At 42.4% G+C, this 20,087-nt stretch overlaps 1 protein-coding gene across 6 annotated transcripts in view; it reads left to right on the top strand.

Annotated features, from left to right (window-relative positions):
• Nucleotides 1–11,035, top strand: part of agfg1a (ArfGAP with FG repeats 1a) — a 66,649-nt gene extending 55,614 nt beyond the window's left edge. For 3 of the 6 annotated variants that reach the window (XM_078206071.1, XM_078206052.1, XM_078206037.1), the window contains 5 exons: nt 2,223–2,306; nt 8,607–8,645; nt 9,564–9,719; nt 9,805–9,899; nt 10,368–11,035. In XM_078206071.1, coding sequence (XP_078062197.1) covers nt 2,223–2,306; nt 8,607–8,645; nt 9,564–9,719; nt 9,805–9,899; nt 10,368–10,427 — 434 coding nt within the window. In that variant the 3' untranslated portion in view covers nt 10,428–11,035. The remainder of the gene's footprint in view (nt 1–2,222; nt 2,307–8,606; nt 8,646–9,563; nt 9,720–9,804; nt 9,900–10,367) is intronic. The other 3 variants (XM_078206060.1, XM_078206070.1, XM_078206044.1) reach the window with 1 other exon arrangement.
• Nucleotides 11,036–20,087: the final 9,052 nt, after the last annotated feature.

Genomic DNA, 20,087 nt, shown 5'->3' with positions numbered 1-20,087 from the left:
GAGAAAGTCGTCTAACCCGAAGGATAATTAAGAACCACTTAAGGGCCTTGACCCACTACCACGGGTATTTTACCAGCAGCAGTGCACGATATAGGAAGACCACCCAGTAAAACCTGGAGCCTAGCTATGGACCGCCAGGGCCCCTTAAACAGCAAGGGCTGCCCCTGCAAACACAACCCCACCCTACCCCATCAATGCTTGCCTTTCTGGGCCCAGCAACACTGACCCTACTTCCTTTGGTCCCAGAGTGGTATCCATGATGCCACTTTGGGCCAAGTGCAGTCCTAGCAGTGGCCACCCCACCCAGTGGTACTTCTACCATCCCTCCAATTGTCCCATAGTTGATATGCTTTAAGGCAGTATATCATCCCATAAAGGAATGGGAGCCCAGACTGTAACTTGCCACAGAATAGGGTCAAAGCCCTCCCAAATGACTGATGCAGGGTTTGCCTTGACTTTCTTGGCCCATTGTTGGTGCTACCGCCACCCTGACAAAATTGACAAATCTCTGGTGACAATCAGCATGTTTTACTCTACCCAAAGCATGTATCAGTTGTTGGGTGACAGTAAACAGGCAGTTAGCCTCTCTTTGCTTTGTACCTTGCCTTTGCATTAATGATATGCCTGAGTTTGGGAACTAATCCAAAAATAACAGGCCTATTCAACTTTGAAAAAAAAACTTGAACTTTAGATAGTGAAAATTTGGTTCTTATCTTTCATCATCTGAAATATTTTTATTTTAATAAGAAGAAAATTAGTGTATTAATGTAGGTATCTGAGATTGCAACCAAGCCCAATTTCTGATGGTTAAGAACATAAGAACATAAGAAATAGGAGCAGGAGTAGGCCATCTAGCCCCTCGAGCCTGCCCCGCCATTCAATAAGATCATGGCTGATCTGAAGTGGATCAGTTCCACTTAACCGCCTGATCCCTATAACCCCTATGATGGTACAGTAAAGCCATAATGTAGAAATATATACTAAGTAAACTGGTTAATGAAGAATAGCACTTGATGTGTTGCAATAGCAAAACATAAAGCCTTGAATTCGTTAGGTAAATGCACTACTAGTGAATCATAGAAGCAAGAAAGGTCCATGGTTCAGTCCCACCAAGATTCAATCCATGGATTTGGTAAGTTAACCAGTGTTCAATAATTGGCCTCGAAAAGAGTACACTGGCTGATATTTATTAATCAGCCACAAAAATGGAAGTTGAAACAGTTACATTTTTATCATCAGAAAATCAGTGTGCCAAAATATAATTGAAAAGGTATCAGTGAGAAGATTTACACATTTTTTGAAGTTTTTTCTAATGTTGCAGCCATTTAGAAGGGGCAGGGTGTCATCAGAAGAGGCCAGCTGCTTCTGCAAACTTAGAACAGGAGCACATTCCCTCTGAAGAATTGGTGGTGCCAGAGTAAAGATCATGGAGTGACAGAAAAGGATACCATCAGAGTGGCAGTGGGAGTGAACAGATCTGCCCAACACTAGAGAGGGTCAGAATAGAGAGATAAATGGAATAATCAACAAAATATATCTGAGAATTAGAGTGAATTATTTAAAATCTGCAGAAAGCATGGGTAGAGGTCAGTTGTAAACTTGTGCACTGCTCCTAAAGAGTCCAAAAAGTAAAGTCCAAAAGACATACTGGTTAGGGCGCACTGACCATGCTAAATTCTCCCTCAGTGTACCCGAACAGGCGCCGGAGTGTGGCAACGAGGGGATTTTCACAGTAACTTCATTGCAGTGTTAATACAAGCCTACTTGTGACGCTAATAAATAAATAATAAATGCATCATGTAATCCAAATATAGATGCAACATATGGCCAAAATATGAAACTTGATTGAAATTTTCAGATTAAATCTATTCAAAATGATTGTGTGGGAACATTGTTACCCTGTCAATAGACATAATGGATTTTTAGCAGGTTACAGCCATCAGTTGCAGGTAAACATGACTTTACTGTGGTCACTAAAGTCATTTATTTGGATTTTGTCTGCTAACTCATAGGATTTTTCCAAGTTTAAAGTGCATAAAGACCTGTATAATAATTTATCACAATCTGCTGTGATTGGAGAATGTTACTGGCTTAATAGAAAGTTTTCTGGTCGGTTGTTGATTGTAAAATAAGAACTGTCCTTTGGACATTCTAGTCTGATACTTCAAATGATTTACTGATTTCTGTACTTTAATCAGCTATTCCTGTTTGCGCCCTTTCAGCAGCAACTAATCCCTTTGTAGCAGCTCCCATTTTGCCAGCAACCGCTGCCACAAACCCATTCCAGATTAACGGAAGAACTGCAGGTATGGATAATGAACCTTTGTGGAGATTGGACTGAAACACATTTGCATTCAGTGTGTGACATGTCCGTATCTGTAAACTCTATTGAAGTGCATGCATTATTGTGGAGTCAGAAGAACAAAGAAAAAGCATTGTCGGCAATTCATGATTTCCGAGTCAAATTCCTGATGTGAACAAACTGGCGATTGATGATTGCAGGTGGTAAAACCACTGAAGTTATTTTTGAAAAATTCAGGCACAGAATTTTGTTCACACGGGTTTGTCTATGATAAATGCTCCACTATTTAATTACTGTCTAAATAACCTTATTGAGACGGTTGTAATGGACTTGGCATCTGGCACCATATTGAATAAAGCTGTCACTACTCACAACTCACCGCCCAGACAGCAGCAGTATTCGGAACCAGTAGCTGGGAATCTAACCAAATTTTGCAGAGGGTAATGAGGGGCAAGTGCTTGGGGAACTGGTGATATTTTTATCCTGTTTCATGCCTGATCCTGACCTAATTTTCAGAAGTTGAAGTACATTTTCAAATGACACTATTGCGAATGACCAGGAGACTCTGAACTTTTTAAAAAAACATTTTCATTGAGCACAGATAATGTGTTTGAGGCTGTTACAAGTTCTAGATCCTGGGGATATGAACAAAAACTTGAGTGGAAAGAGTGAACAGAGTGTTGCCATAATCCCCTTCGAGGCCGTCTGTTAACATTTAAAAGAGAAATTTGAATACATAGTTAATGAAGCCACAAGATTTACAGTTTAAAACAAATGAACTTTATTATGTAAGAATCATATAAACCACTATTGTTAAGTAAACACTGTCTTAGTAGTTACTTATAATTTACACTGAAAAGCACATACATAACGTACATCAAAAGTCTTAATGAATTCCTCTTTTCACCATGACTTTCCTGGAAAATCTTAGCTTGCTATCAGGTTCTTGAAGGTTATCTGTTTTCTTGGGATTAACTGAGAACTTTTTCATAGCTGCCTTGTAAGATCTTGGACTTTTCAGCTCAGACCTGAGCTTTACCTGCAATTCCTGCAGAGTGACTTTGACAGATTTTCTAATGGCCTCTATGCTGCTTGTCTTGGCTTTGGACAGACACAAACTGCTCTCTCCTAATTTGCTCCCACAGCTACTTTACACTGAGGGTTACTGTCAATTTCTTCCTCTAGCTCCAAGCTAGACAAATCTTCCAGTCTTCCTCCTCCTTGTGAGTTCTGACTCCAAACTGCATTCTGCATGGTGAATGATAAAAATAGTATTTTCTCTGCTTAAAGTGTAGGGCTGGCAAATCTTTTGCGCCCCTGATGCAGTCTACTGCAGTTGTCTCTTCTCCTTAGCTGTACTGCTGACTGCCTTCTGTGAGCAAATACACGGATAAATAAACAGGAACTTCCCTGACCCCTACAGCTCATGTCCATGACAATGTGGTATACTTGGGACGTTTCAAACACAAATATATATTAATTATCTTTTACCTTCAAAATAACCCTTTGATTCTGTGACCCACATGACTAATTCCAGACTCCCTAATTCCACAAAAACTCTTGTTTGTCGAGGTGTTTTTTAAATCTTCTTTGATCTGGGAACTAATCTAAATCCCTTATTGACATGTCCATAGACCGCCTGTCCCTAGCAAATACTCAAAGGTGGGTCATCCGTTGTCCAAGTTTCCTTCCTGCTAACCTTAACTTTATTAAAGACACACAGTTTATCATTTGGCACTGCAGTTGCCCCAGATCTGTTTGAATTGCACTTGCCTCAGGATTGTTTCAGTTTCTCAATCAAATGTTTCCATCTATCCTCATTTAACACGTTAAAGGTATAACTTTTAGCTTTAGGAAATAAAGCATGTGAACTATGGAATCAGATATTTACATTGTTGTTTAAATTTAATTACTGACAGACAAAATAAGGTAATTGTGTGGGGTAGAGTACCCAGGCATGGTAGTGAAGGCGATGTGTTTGAAAACTAAAAATAAAATTAGATTTGTGGGAGTGGGCAATTGAAAGTTAGTTTCTTTGAACCTCTGATAGGTCAACTGCAATTGTTTCATGTTGCAAACTTTCCCAAGTTTCTATGTTTGCAAACAGTACATTGAACTGGTGCTGATAAAAACCCGTTCTCAAAGGTAGATTGGGAAGTTGAGGAAGAAATGATTTTTAAAAATTTGATAATGGGATGTGGGTGTCGCTGGTTGGGCCAGCATTTATTGCCCACCCCTGAGGACATTTAAGAGTCAACCACATTGCTGTGGGTCTGGAGTCACATGTAGGCCAGACCAGGTAAGGATGGCAGATTTTCTTCCCTAAAGGACATTAATGAACCAGATGGATTTTTATGACAATCGACAATGGCTTCACGGTCATCAGTAGATTCTTAATTCCAGATATGTTTTGTTGAATTCAAATTTCACCATCTGCCGTGATGGGATTCGAACCTGGGTCTCCAACGCATTACGCTGGGTCTCTGAATCATTTGTCCAGTAACAATACCACTGCGCCACTGCCTCCCTGTCGTAACATCGAGAGCAATCTGGATATCAATTATCAAAAAGGCCAACAAAGTACCAATTTCAACAATATAAGCAGATTTGAAGCTGACTAGGCAAATAATACAGGCTACACAGACTCCAAATATATTAAATCTCGTGAGGATAATTAAGGGAGAATTGGATTTTGAGGAACAAAATAGAAAATGCTGGAAAATCTCAGCAAGTCTGACAGCATCTGTGGGGCGAGAACACAGGCAACGTTTCAAGTCTGCCTGATTCTTTGTCAGAGCACTCCAGCATCCGCAGTAATTTGCTTTTATCTTGGACTATGAGGAAGTGGGTTAGTGGGATTAGTTTTTAGGATGAATTTCCCAGTCATGTATTTTCATGTGGGAATTTCCACATCCCAGTGTTGAACCAGTCAGGCCAGGAGAATTGAAAAGGAGTAGAAGTACAAAGAGAGGTGAAAGTGCAAACTATCTTCTTGGAGGTAATGATTACCAATTCACAATAAAACATGATGCAGAGTACAAGAGCAGATGCTGTTTTGTCTTGAGTGCTTAGCAATCCACTTGGACTGATTAACTTGGACATGGATGAACAGTTGGTTGTTAGTTATTGTATGGTTAGATTTGCTATTCTATAAACACTAGAGTCCAGGCTAATAATTTTTGTAAAGCAAACATTGAACCTATGAGAAGAACTCTGGGGATTAAGTGAGAAGAATGTGAAAGATTTCATTAATTGTAAAATATGAAGTCTTATACAATATCACTAAGTTGGAGACTACCCATTCAGCTATTTCTGTTGCATTTTTCCTTCCCCTTTTACATAAGGTCAAGTCAAATATTGTCAAGGTTCCCCCTGCCTTAGCAATAAATCTACATCTTATTCTAGTTTCACTCCATTCCTACTGAATTGCGAATCACCCAGATTTCTGTCCTGTCCCTCTTGCTAGCCAGCATTGTGGATGGCTCCCTCTCTTCAGGAACTGTCCTTGCTCCTTTCAATATCTGCAGAGTAGCAGTCTCCTCAAAAAGCCCACCTTTCAGGCCTTGTGTCCTTGCAAGCTCCATGCCTAATCTTCTACCCTTATCAAAGTTCCTGAATATATTATAGACTCTGCAAATCCCTGTTTATATTTCCAGCAATGCCACCTTTGACTCTTGTCTAATCAGGCTTCCACTGTTGCCATAACATTAAAACAGCCCGTGCTAAAGTCACAAATTACACCTTCTGTGACTGTTATCCCTCCTCATCCTTCACACCCTTTGCATAACATTTGACATGGTCATCTTCCAATGCTTCTCACCAGTTGTCCAACTCGATGGGACTACACTAGGTTGGCTTCACCTTACCACAGTCTTAGTCAAAGCATCTGCAGCAATGACTTTGTAGCCTGCCACCACGCCGTTGCCTCCAGAGCTCCCGATTTATTCCCCCCCCCTCCTTTACCTTATTTACATGCTGCCCCTGAGCAACATCATCCAAAGGTAAGGAGTCAGGTTCCATGTACACGCTGACACCCAGCTTTACCTCTCCACCATTACTGTCAATCCCTCCACTGCCTCTGTGTTGTCAGAATAATTAGAATCATAGAATCCCTACAATGCAGAAGGAAGCCATTTGGCCCATCGAGTCTGCACCGACCACAATCGCACCCAGGCCCTATCCCCATAACATCATGCATTTACCCTAGCTAGTCCCCCTGACATTAAGGGGCAATTTAGAATGGCCAATCTACCTAACCTGCACATCTTTGGACTGTGGGATGAAACGGGAGTACCCGGCGGAAACCCACGCAGACTCCACATAGACAGTGACCCAAGCCGGGAATTGAACCAGTGTCCCTGGCACTGTGAGGCAACAGTGCTAACCACTGGGCCACCATGCCGCCCTTGTCTGATGTTTTGACAGAGCTGCAATTTCCTCTAATTATAACATCGGAAAGCCATCAGCTTTTGGCCCACTGCCACAAATCTGTACCCTTTGCCATCGTTCTGTCTTCCTTTTCAGCCATTATCTCTGGTTGAACCATACTGCTCACAACCTAAGTTTCAAATCCCCATATCCTCTGTCACACCTACTGCATCTCGAGCCTTGCACATCTTTGTCCCCACCTCAGCCTATGCCATTATAACACTTAGCTATACTTTTAGCACCTTGTAACTCAACAATTCCAATGCACTACTGATATTTTAGGAATTCCATTAACATTAGAGCTGTATGTGATATTTGAAGGATATCAAGAAAGAACAAACATTGACATGAAATCAGAGACCAGTTATTAATCCAGATCTAAAGGAGTTGGCAACTTGAATTTAGAACTAATAGATCACACTTTACTATTAAGATGAATTGCTTTGATCACTGGATATTATTCTCTTGCATTTTGAAAGAGTATTTGATAAAGTTTCACATATGCAGAATTTTCCACACTTCGGAAATCTTTGAAGCTCTCAAAGTTTAGCAGGAAATGGTTTCAAAATATGAAATAAATGGGGAAGGTTCTGTCTAAGGGCAGACTAAATATTGGAAAGACCAAAGCCACAGTCTTTGGTCTCTGCCACAAACTTCTAGCCATCACCTTCACCCCTATCCCTGGCAATTGTCTGAGGCTGAATCAGACCATTCACAACTGTAGTGTCAAATTTCACTCTGAGATAAGCTTCCACCTGCACATTTGCACCATCACTGCGACCACCCTATCCCACCTCCATAATGTCACCCGATTCTGCCCTGCCTCAGCTTTGTCTGTGGCTAAAACTCTCATTCACACCTTTTGTTATCCCTGTAGACTTGAAGTCATCCAAAACTCTGCTACCCTGGACTACTGTTCTGTAGAACAATGGAGTGTTTTGACTCTTTTTCCTCCATTTCTATCCAGAGGATACTGAATGATGCGAGAGTACAGTTCCTCAGTTGCTGGCAGACATCTTGTGTAAATGTAGAAAGTGATTGTTCATTGGTTTTTTGGCCGTGCAGCGTTTGAAGCTAAGCCTAATCCTGTTCAGTGGTACACATTTCTGCAAGGACTATCACAAACTGATGAGGAATGGACTGGGTTTTCCTCTCAATCCTGAGTAGGTCAAGCAGCAACCATGGAGAGAACAGCCAGGTTCACATTTCGGGAATGGACTCTTCATCAGGATCAGTAATTAAAGTAGCTTTATTACTTAGTAATATTGCTTACTGCTCCTGAGTGCATTAGCTAAAAGCTTGCAACCAGGTCCACCTGGTTGGAGGCGGGTCATTGACAGTCAAATATTTCATTATTAGTTATTCACCAGGGAAGAATTTTCATCTATTGCTTCAGAACACCATGTATTGCTAAGACAAAGTCTTTCAACATGACAGTTTTTAAATGCCCTTAAATCTTGCATCAGGAATTTCAATAAATTATTTCTCTTTAAATCTGGCATAATTCCTGCACTGCTGACTACTGGTTTCCTCAGAAACTAAGTTACGGAGTATTATTTTTACATGTAATCCTTAATCGTCACAGCTTGTTGTTAATTGGAAGGAAGTCTGGGGGATCAAATTGCACATGCTTAATGGGACAAAGTGAGTCTTCTAATTCGCAATTGGGCTCCAGTTTGTTGGTAAATTATAATTTCAAAGTCCCTGTATTAGTTGTTAATTGAAGACCCAATTTCTGTGAAACCCCTTTTTTCTGGGGCAATGTATTTACTTAACTCGCTGCATGCTAACTAGTCTCTGCTTTTCTGTTTTGAGGACGGTAAATAATTGCTTGTCTTTTCTGTAACTTTCTGTGGCTGTCCTTGAGGGCTTTTAGGAACTCTGCACACTCGAGCAGTTCCACTGGCTCATTTTGGTAGGTGCCAGCGCTTTGTTTGATACTTGACTAAATTGAGAGTGTCTTACTGTTACACTGCCTAATGACTAGCTAGCATGTCAAGGAGGGCTTTCTCTTTCTAGTCATTGAGATGTGGGCGCTGCTGGCAAAGCAGCCATTTGTTGCCCATGTCAGAGAAAGTGGTGGTGGGCTGCCTCCTTGTTATTTGTTGCAGAGATTTAATATACTCCAAGCTGTGTTCAGAGCTGGGGTTGTCCCAACGTGGGACTAGAGTCCCATTCGGGTCAGACCAAGTAAGGACAGCAGCTTTTCCTCAAAGGCATTAGTGAGTCATTTGGGATTTTGCAACAGTCTTGACAGTTTCGTGGTTACTTTTACTAATACCTACCTTTTAGTTACTGATTTCTTAAACTTAATTCAATTTTGCACACTGCCAGGGTGAGATTTGGATTTGCATCTTCTGGATTATTAGTCCAGTATTCTTAATTACTCATCCTGTATCATTACAACTCAGATTTCAAAGCAAACGATTAACGTTAACAATTTAAAAGTGGTTTGATGCTTAGTAGTGCTCATGATGTTACTGCACTCTCACAAAAATATTTATAAATATCACATATTTGACTTATTTGATGGCTTGAGTGCTCATACGTCCAGGAGTGAATGTTTTAAAATGTTTCCATTTAAATGTGTTTAAGATAGCTCTTTCAAAATTTGTAAATATATATAATCTTTAGTAGCTCAACACACTGTGTTGAGCACAGACAGTAGTTTGAAGCAGATTCAACATCCATGCTCATCTGGAGCATTGTGATTGCCGTCCCCCTTTAAGTGCCTACGTCAGAATAGTCCTTAAGTAAGCCTTCTGTACATTGTGAGATTGGTCCCTTTAATTTATTGGTTAATTTGCTTTCATTTTCTTTCTGTGTGTGACAGTAAGCTTTGGAACAGCATCAATGAGCATGCCCACTCTGTTTGCCACACCGGCCGGATATACTCTTCCCACCAGCTTCAGCGGTGGCTTCCAGCAACCAATCTTATCTGCTCCAGTGACCTTCACTCAGCACTCAGCATTTCCACAGCAGCCAGTTGGTAATATCAATATAGTATCAAATTCTTGTCTTTGTCTTCCAATTACCAACGCCACTCTCCTTAAACTCTTTGTCTTTATCTTCAGGTGGCGGTTTTGGTTCATTTGGACAACCAAAGCCAATGGTCATGCCGTATGGTCAACCGATGGGACCATCTGCAGTATCTAGTAACCCATTTCTGGTAATTTTTAATTTAGTTTTTTTGTTTGAATAATTTTCTCTGGTCTTGCGTCCATCCAAAAACTACCTGCTGTGACAGCTGGCTATTCTTCGTTTTTTCACTTTACAACATTTCCTCGGGTTTTTGTGGACCCATAAAAGGGAAGATGTCACTTAATGTGAAATGTTGAGTTTCAGCTTCCAGGGCTCATTGAGTCTAAAAATCTGAATTCCAATGGCCTTGTAAAGTTTTTAAAGGCAATCTTTGGTCAGTTGTACGAGTTGAGCAGCTGGTACAGAATCCTCCACATTGTGCACATAGTTTGATAATATTTATGCTGATGATAGTAAAGATAAAGCTGGCTGTAAAAAGAGGGTGTCCTGGTATGTTTCCTCTGAATCTTGTAATCTTTCTTTCTTTACTGTTCCTCATGATGAAGTTAAAAGGAGAACATATTTATTGTCCCTTTACTCTCTCCTCCTCCCACAGGCTGGTGCTCCGATGGGGCAGTTTCCAACAGGAAGTTCTTCAACCAACCCATTCTTATAGCCGAATTGGTACCTGTCAGGAGTGTGATGTCGATGCGTGACGTCTCCAGGTCTCTTGCACAGTTGTGTTGTTCACTGATCTTAGCTTTAATCACAAGAGTCTCTAAAGCCTGTATTTTGTATAACGGGGTAATATATGCAGAAAGGAAGGACTTGCCGCATGTCCTTTATTTAACCACTATTTGGCAAGAAGGTTCAAGATGTAGCCATATCATGTATATTGAAATGGGCTAATGTTAAGTTATTGCAAATCCTACCTTTCATTGCTCTGCAGTACTGTACATATTTTTCTTAGAAATTTAGCTATTTGTGCAAATCGTATTTGTAATTTAACACATTTATGTGAATGTGAAATGTTACAGAGCAGAAAGAATCATCAATAAAGTTGCTGCATCTATAAGGATGAAACTGCTACAACATTGCCTTTTAAGTTCTAGTTTTAGATAAACTAGAAGTTTTATTAATTTGGTGACTGAAAAAGGGATTTTTCTTTCTCAGAGAAAAATGTTATTTATACTCTGAGTATGTAGAAAACTGCACCTCTACATTACAAAGGAGATCATGTTTTGCTACAAAATTTGCAATTGACAAAATAAATACAATATTAGTAAAAATGTCCATGGAGATTTATTTTAAATAAGTAATTACAGTGTTATTGTCCTTGTTGCATTGTTGTTCTTACATGTGGAATCCTAGAAACTAGAGTGCAGCAGGCAATCTTTTGCTTATAGCATCTGTACTCATGCTACTGCTTCAAGTAGGGTTACAAAGAAAACAAAAAGGAATGAAACCAGACGGACCAACTGGCATTGACTGAGGTACTGGAAACAGCAAACCCAACCCTATCAAGCCTGCAAAGTCCTCCCTACTAACATCTGGGGGCTCGTGCCAGAAATGGGCGAGCTGTCTCTCAGACTATCTTGGACAGACCCTGTGGCAGGAACTTTGGTGAGGATTAGGTTAATTATGTTTTTCCCTCTTGCTGGTTCCCTCACCACCTGCCGCAGTCCCAGTGTAGCAGCTGTGCCCATTGGGACCCGGCCAGCTCGGCTTGTGGCGGTACTATCAAGAACACGCTTGGTGATGGACATTGAAGTTCCCCACCCTGACTACATTCTGTGCCCTTGCCATCCTCGATGCTTCCTCCAAATGGTGTTCAACATAGTCATACTCAAAGAATCATACCTTTCAGATAATTTCTCAGATATCACCATCCTTGGGTATGTCCTGTCCCACTGGCAGAACAGATCTAGCAGAGGTGGCAGCATTGTGGCATTCAGTTGGGAGGGAGTTGCCCTGGGAGTCCTTAACATCGATTCTGGACCCCGTGAAGTCTCATGGCAGCAGGTCAGATATGGGCAAGGAAGCCTCTTGCTGATTACCATGTACTGTCCCGTGTCCACCCCCCCCCCCCCCCCCCCCCCCCCGCCTCAGCTGATGAGTCCGTCTGTACTCCTCCATGTTGAACCATGATCAGCCCTGGTTCAGTGAAGAGTGCAGGAGGGCGTACCAGGAACTACACCAGGCATTCCTAAAAAATGAGGTGTCAACCTGCTGAAGTTACAACACAGGACTACTTGCGTGCCAAACTGAATAAGCATAAGCAATTGAGTTAAAGACTTGCACAACCAACAGATCAGATCTAAGCCTCCTGATGCACTCTAATTTCGAGGGTACATAGAGTTAGAGTAAGAAGTAGAAGGTTGAGAGGGGATTTGAAGGGAAATTCTATCAGTCAGAAGGGGATGGAAATCTGGAACTTATTGCCTGCAAGGGTGAGAAGATGCAGAAACCCTCACAAACATTAAAAAGTATTTGGATAGGCACTCCATAACAAGGCAATGACCCAAGAACTGGAAAGTAGGATTAGTGGCTAGTTGGCCATTGCAGACACTATTGACCGCACGGCCTCCTGCCAGTTTCAATGATTCAATACCAAAGGAAGGTTTCCTTGTTGGAGAATGGTCTTTCCTAGGATTGAACGTTATTTGCCATTTATCAGCCTAAGTTTGGAAGCTGCCCAGGACTTGCTGTATGGGGCCATGGACTGCTTCATTATCTGAGGAATAGAGTACTCTGTAGTCATTCATGAACTGCCCCAATTCTAATGGTGGGAAGGTCATTGATGAACAGCTGACAGTGGTTGGGCTTAGGACACTGGCCTGAGGAACAGCTGCAGCAATGTCCTAGAGCTGAGATGATTGGTCTCAAACAAACTTGATGCCATACTTTTCTGTACTGTAGGGATTCTATGATAAAGGAGTGTTGACAGATTCAGAGGTACTGAGCACTTTGGCCCCTCCTTATCGCTACAACTTGTATTTGATGCATTGCATTATAGAGTTAGGGCCATATTTTTGGAATCTGGAAATTTCATTGGTAACAGTTTGGCCAGAAATTCACACTCCTGACTGATTATTGATACTCACCCCAATGGTCTTTTGAGGCTGCCTCTACCAGTCAGCCATAGGGACACTGCTCAAAAAGACATCATCTAGTTGCACACATGGACAACACACCCATCACTGCAGTCCAAATCAAGAAAGCCATTCAAATGGACCCAACAAAATCTTGTGATGCATGGCAACTCTTCACCTACCCTTTATCATGTTTTGGGGAGGATGGAGTTATCAGTCACTTCAGGATGTTTGCTTTGGGACATGCGAGTTATTATTTCACAGAGGAAATCACTGTTGGACCAACTGCATTCAGGACACTGCATGAAAGAGATCACCAGGAGCTGCTTTTGGCGGCCTGACCTGGATCAAGACATTTAATCCCAGTAAGAGTTTTAACAACACCAGGTTAAAGTCCAACAGGTTTATTTGGTAGCAAATACCATTAGCTTTCGGAGCACTGCTCCTTCGTCAGATGGAGTGGAAATCTGCTCTCAAACAGGGCACAGAGACACAAAATCAAGTTACAGAAACTTGTATAGCTTGTATAGTTGTTGGCCATTGCAACTATCCCTATACTCTGTAACTTGATTTTGTGTCTCTGTGCCCTGTTTGAGAGCAGATTTCCACTCCATCTGACGAAGGAGCAGCGCTCCCAAAGCTAATGGTATTTGCTACCAAATAAACCCGTTGGACTTTAACCTGATGTTGTTAAAACTCTTACTGTGTTTACCCCAGTCCAACGCCGGCATCTCCACATCAAGACATTTAAGCCAAAGCAAGATCGTGTTCTTCACATCAGAGTGTGAGGAACAAGCCTCAATTGGCACCCCTTCATGGAAATGATTAGGTCAATGCGGGGTGGTCTATCCGATTTCATTCCTTTTTGTTCCATTTGTAGCAATTGATTGGCACCCTGTCCACCACACAGTGGCAGCAGTGAGTATGATCCACAATATGCACTGCAAGACTCCGTCAACAGCACCTTCCAAGGTGGTGACCTCTATCATCGAGAAGCAAAAGAGCAGTAGGTACCTGGGAACATCATTACCTGGAAGTTCCCCTCCAAATTACTCACCATCCTGAGTTGGAAACATATCGACATCCCTTCACTGTGGCTGGGTCAAAATCCTGGAACTCCCTCCCTAACAGCACTGTGGGTGTACCTAACCACAAGGACTATGGCAGTTCAAGAAGGCAGCTCAACACCATCATCTTCTCAAGGGCAACTAGGATTGGGCAACAAATACAGGCCCATCTCACAATGCCCATTTCCCATGAATGAAAATAAAAACTTGCAAGGCTACAGGGAAGGAGCACGGGTATTGCACTGACTGGAATGCCCCATGGTGATCTGGAATGGACTCGATGGGCCAAATGGCCGCCTCCTGTGCCGTAAATAGATTACTCTGAATTAGCTGTATGATTGAAAGTACATATGAACAGACATTACATGAAGCAGGATTGTATCAGCTGTGGCGCGCCTCCTAAGAACATAACATAAGAAATAGGAGCAGGAGTAGGCCATTTAGCCCCTTGAACCTGCCCTGCCATTCAATAAGACCATGGCTGATCTGAAGTGGATCAGTTCCACTTACCCGCCTGATTCCCATAACCTCTAATTCCCTTACCGATCAGGAATCCATCTCTCCATGATTTAAACATATTCAACGAGGTAACCTCCACTACTTCGGTGGGCAGAGAATTCCAGAGATTCACCACCCTCTGAGAGAAGAAGTTCCTCCTCAACTCTGTCCTAAAGTGACCCCCCTTTATTTTGAGGCTGTGCCCTCTAGTTCTAGCTTCCTTTCTAAGTGGAAAGAATCTCTCCACCTCTACCCTATCCAGCCCCTTCATTATCTTATAGGTCTCTATAAGATCCCCCCTCAGCCTTCTAAATTCCAACGAGTGCAAACCCAATCTGCTCAGTCTCTCCTCATAATCAACACCCCTCATCTCTGGTATCAACCTGGTGAACCTTCTCTGCAGTCCCTCCAAGGCCAATATATCCTTCCGCAAATAAGGAGACCAATACTGCACACAGTATTCCAGCTGCGGCCTCACCAATGCCCTGTACAGATGCAGCAAGACATCTCTGCTTTTATATTCTATCCCCCTTGCGATATAGGCCAACATCCCATTTGCCTTCTTGATCACCTGTTGCACCTGCAGACTGGGCTTTTGCGTCTCATGCACAAGGACCCCCAGGTCCCTTTGCACAGTAGCATGTTGTAATTTTTTTCCATTTAGATAATAATCCAATTTGCTATTATTTCCTCCAAAGTGAATAACCTCACATTTGTCAACGTTATACTCCATCTGCCAGATCCTCGCCCACTCACTCAGCCTGTCCAAATCTCTCTGCAGACCCTCCACACGATTCACTTTTCCACTTATCTTTGTGTCGTCTGCAAACTTTGTTACCCTACACTCAGTCCCCTCCTCCAGATCGTCTATATAAATGGTAAATAGTTGAGGCCCCAGTACTGATCCCTGCGGCACGCCACTAGTTACCATCTGCCAACCAGAAAAGCACCCATTTATTCCGACTGCTTCCTGTCGGATAGCCAATCCCCAATCCACGCTAACACCCTACCCCCAACTCCGTGTGACCCAATCTTCTTCAGCAACCTTTTGTGAGGCACCTTATCAAACGCCTTTTGGAAATCCAAAAACACCGCATCCACCGGTTCCCCTCCATCAACCGCACTAGTCACATCTTCATCTCCTGCAGCACTGAGAGCGTTAGTCCCCTTTAGCAATCTAATTCAATCAAGCTGGATTTTCAGCAGTGACACCAATGAAAGCTAAGTACTGAACCAGGATCCACACTGACCATGACATGCACATGTTTGTCAAAGGTACCTCCACTTCTTGCGATAACAAAAACAATAATTAATACGTTTGCTTAAATGTATAACAAGTATTTTTTTTCTGTTTAAATATTAATGTTACAGGGGTCCATGGAATTTTTATCACACAGGAGGTTGGAGGGAAGCAAAACCCCTGATTGATTCAACCTAATTTGTGAACATTGCTGTGGTCAGAAAGGGTTAAAGGCGTCATGGTGGCACAGTGGTCAGCACTGCTGCCTCACAGTGCCAAGGACCCAGGTTCGATTCCGGCTTGGGTCACTGGGCGGAGTTTACATGTTCTCCCCGTGTCTGCATGGGTTTCCTCCGGGTGCTCCAATTTCCTCTCAAAGTCCAAAAGACCTGCGGGTTAGATACATTGGCCAATGCTAAATTCTCCCTCGGTGTACCCGAACAGGTGCCGGAGTGTGGCGACTAGGGGATTTTCCCAGTAACTTCATTGCAGTGTTAATGTAAGCCTACCTGTGACACTACTAAATAAACTTGAAACTTTAATTATTTCCAAATACAAGTGCTTTGTCCCTGTTTCAGATGTCACGGTACTTTGTTTAATCCTATGAACAATTTGATATAATCATAAAATCATTGACAGTTTAATCATTGCTCCAACAGAACATTTGCTACTTGGTTTTACCTATTATTAAGCCTTCCATTTGCTCCACTGGGTATACTGATTGTAATCTATTCCCCTTCCTGTCTGCTATTCTTCTGATTTGTTTTAAATGTTGACTTATTTCACATCATAGGCTGCTCACAATTACCTGCTGTTTGGCCAGCTGGTATCTGGATTATATAGTCGTCGTCTCGGACATGCATTGCCTCAGGAATCCTCTGAACCTCCCTCTTATTCATCAGCAGATTACTCTACTTTTATTACTCTCATCACAGCCGCTCTTTCCTTAACCACTCTCACTTCTTTATAATGGCATCATGTTATGTCAATAGTTGGTTACTTTATAAAAGCAGGATGATTATTATTCAACTTACCCATTAGGTTTGACACCATTTCTACGTTGCCATTTTCTACCATGGCATTTTGCGATGGCTCATCATAATCCCATAGCACCTGCCTATAACTCAGAATTTGATCATTACCAGAAGTGGCCAATGCCCACTAAATGGACCAATAGAGGATTTGTGGAGAGGAGTAACATGCTTTGAAATCGGATCAGAGTTGGAGGAATACCTTTTGCATGATACTAGAAAGTTCATTATGTTGAAATCATAATATAAGCACAAATTATTGTCATGGACTTGAACATCAGGCCATCAACGTTTTGTTTTGGTGCTTCTCTAACCAACATTATAAGTAACTGTGAGAGCATTGATGTGTCCACATTGTTTTGAGGACTCATATTTTCAGACATTGGCTTGACATCTTCAGTTGATGGGGCAACTTGGATGCTTTTAGCTTCCTCTTCCCTGTGGAAAAACATGCTTCTCCCGGGCATTGGCAGGGCAATAGGGAAAAGAAAAGCTCCAGATGCTGAAACCATGTTCAAACAGAAATAAGAGACTTTCCAAACAGAGATGAGAAACTTGGCCCAGAACTAAACCCAGGGTGTGTTCCACCAATGTGATATTCCGACAGTAACTCGTCACTTCCTGATGTTGCTCGGAGCTAACAATGCTGTAAATGTAAAAGAAATAGGCCGCATTGGTGGCAGCCATTATACCATATACAAAGAATGCAAACTGTATGACCAAAACGCCTTGTCCAAAGGTTAATACAGTGAGACAAATAATTGAGATAAGTCCTTGAAAAACTAGGACTTGTTTATGTCTTAAATATCTGTGAGTAAGAAGACTGGTACTAAATTTCCCAGCAAGTGTATGTCCATAAATAGGGCGGCACGGTAGCACAGTGGTTAGCACTGCTGCTTCACAGCTCCAGGGACCTCGGTTCGATTCCTGGCTTGGGTCACTGTCTGTGTGGAGTTTGCACATTCTCCTCGTGTCTGCGTGGGTTTCCTCCGGGTGCTCCGGTTTCCTCCCACAGTCCAAAAATGTGCAGGTTAGGTTGATTGGCCATGCTAAAAAAGAATTGGCCCTTAGTGTCCTGGGATGCGTAGATTAGAGGGATTAGCGAGTAAAATATGTAGGGATATGGGGGTAGGGCCTGGGTGGGATTGTGGTCGGTGCAGACTCGATGGGCCGAATGGCCTCTTTCTGTGCTGTAGGGTTTCTATGATTTCTATGATTTCATAGTGGCAATATTTCATTCATAACCTGAAAGTGAATGGAAGAACATTAGAAAGAAAGAAGGAAAATGCACAAAATAAAAAGGAAACTAACAAACCCAGGAACAAAACACAATGTAACATTAAAACTTACAACACTGGGAAGACAAATGCAGATTGGGTGATTGTGGTAGCGTGGCCCCTTTAAGGGAGTATCTATGAGGGCCACATGGTCAGGTCAGACTCTACAGAGTGTCAAGGCAGGAAGCTGAGCCAATCGAGCGCAAGGGCGCGTATCCCGGGTTAGTAGTTGGAGCCAGGGAGGAGTGCACAGTTGCATCTGTCAAACTCTTTTTTTGTATATATAGTTTATCATTGTGATGGCAATAAAGCCCTTTTGTTCTGAAGCCTCATCAAGATGCCCTTTGATTCATTACACTGGCGACGAGGAAAGTCTTTCCAAGTTTCTTGGGGACTGCAGTGCACAGCTAGAGGGGGAAGAGGCTGGAGCATCGAAGATAAAAAAAAGCAAAGTACAGGCATATGTTAAAATGCCTTTGATTGGGGAATTAGAACATTTCAACACTGGAGCAGAAAACTGGGGCCAGTACATTGAGAGGCTCTATTACTGTTTTGTAGTGAATGAGATAACATCTGAAGAAAAGCTAATTTTATTCTGCTCACAGTTTGTGGCCCACAGACCTACAGTTTAATTAGAAGTATAACATCGCCTGATGCTCCAATCTTTTGACCAAATAGTTGAACTGGTTAAGAATCATTTCAACCCTCAATCATTGTGTTGAGGTACAAATTTCATTCAGCAGTCCGAGAGCCGGGCAGGCAGTCTCAGGTTTTACAGCCAGATTGAGAGGATTAGCAGAACATTGCAAATTCAGCCCAGCTTTAGGAGGAATGTTAAGGGACCGTTTGGTCTGTGGTATAAACAGCCTAATTATACAAAAGAAGTTATTGGCAGAGACCAAAGTTTCTCTAGAATAAGCTGTAGAGCTGGCCCATGTGCGTGATGTACAGAACTGCGTGCAGGTACTGAAGAGTCCAATAAAAGCAATACAGCATCAAGGGCAGAAACTTGTTATCTTGTAGGGCTTGTTAAGTCCCTACCAACTAAGGAAGATGGAGACAGGTTGTGATAACTTGTTGGGGGCTAGGGTTATTGTCCTACCCCAAAGCAAGGGGTAAGAGCTGTACGACTCACATCTGGGTCAAAGCAGAATGGAAACACTAGCTAGAATTTATGTGCGGGGGCTGGACCTGGCTTGAGAAATAAGTGATTTGGGGAGGAACTTCTAGGACAGGTGGCGGTATTCCCAGGTATCAGCTGCCCTTGACCTTCTAGATGACTGTGGTCATGGGTTTGGAACGTACTGTCTAAGGAACCTTGGTGAGTTCCTGCAATGCATCTTGTAAATGGTACACATGGCTGCCAATGTTATTTGGTGGTGGAGGGATTGAATGTTTGTGGAAGCGATAGCAATCAAGCAGGCTGCTTTGTCCTGGTTGGTGTTGAATTCCTTGAGTGTTGTTGAAGCTGCACTCAGTCAGAAAAGTGAAGAGTATTCCATCACACTCCTAAGGGACAGGTGGACAGACTTTGGGAAATCAGGAAATGAGTTACTCGCTGCAGGGTTCCTAGCGTTTGACCTGCTCTGGGAGCCACAATATTGATGCAACAAGTCCTGTTCAGTTTCTGGTCAATGGAAACCCCCCAGGATGTTGATGGTGGGGGATTCGGCAATGGTAATGCCACTCGAGAGATAGAACTGAGTGTTTGACAGTAAACCGGTAGCTCCTAGTTAATTGAACTGCAGAACCAAGAGAGTAATGATTAAGATTGCAAGTGGCACCATTTCCTTGCTTCTGGGCTTCCCCATGACTAGCAGTGGTGGTACAGAGCCCAATTTCTTGCCCTCAGTAAATCATACAAACCAGCATTCCTCACTGTCCACCATTCAACATTTTGAATAAATTGAATTTAGAGAATCTCTACAACACAGAAGAAGGCCATTCGGCCCATCGAGTCTGCACCGACCACAATCCCATTCCCGTAACCCATCATATTTGCCCTGCAAATCCCATGATACTAGGGTCAATTTAGCATGGCCAATCAACCTCACACACACACACACCTTTGGGCTGTGGGAGGAAACCAGAGCACCCAGAGGAAACCCAAGCAAGCACAGGGAGAACTCCA

The sequence above is a fragment of the Mustelus asterias genome, chromosome 3 (genome assembly GCF_964213995.1).
Source record: "Mustelus asterias chromosome 3, sMusAst1.hap1.1, whole genome shotgun sequence".
NCBI lineage: Eukaryota > Metazoa > Chordata > Chondrichthyes > Carcharhiniformes > Triakidae > Mustelus > Mustelus asterias.
This window is presented reverse-complemented; position numbering and strand designations above follow the sequence as displayed.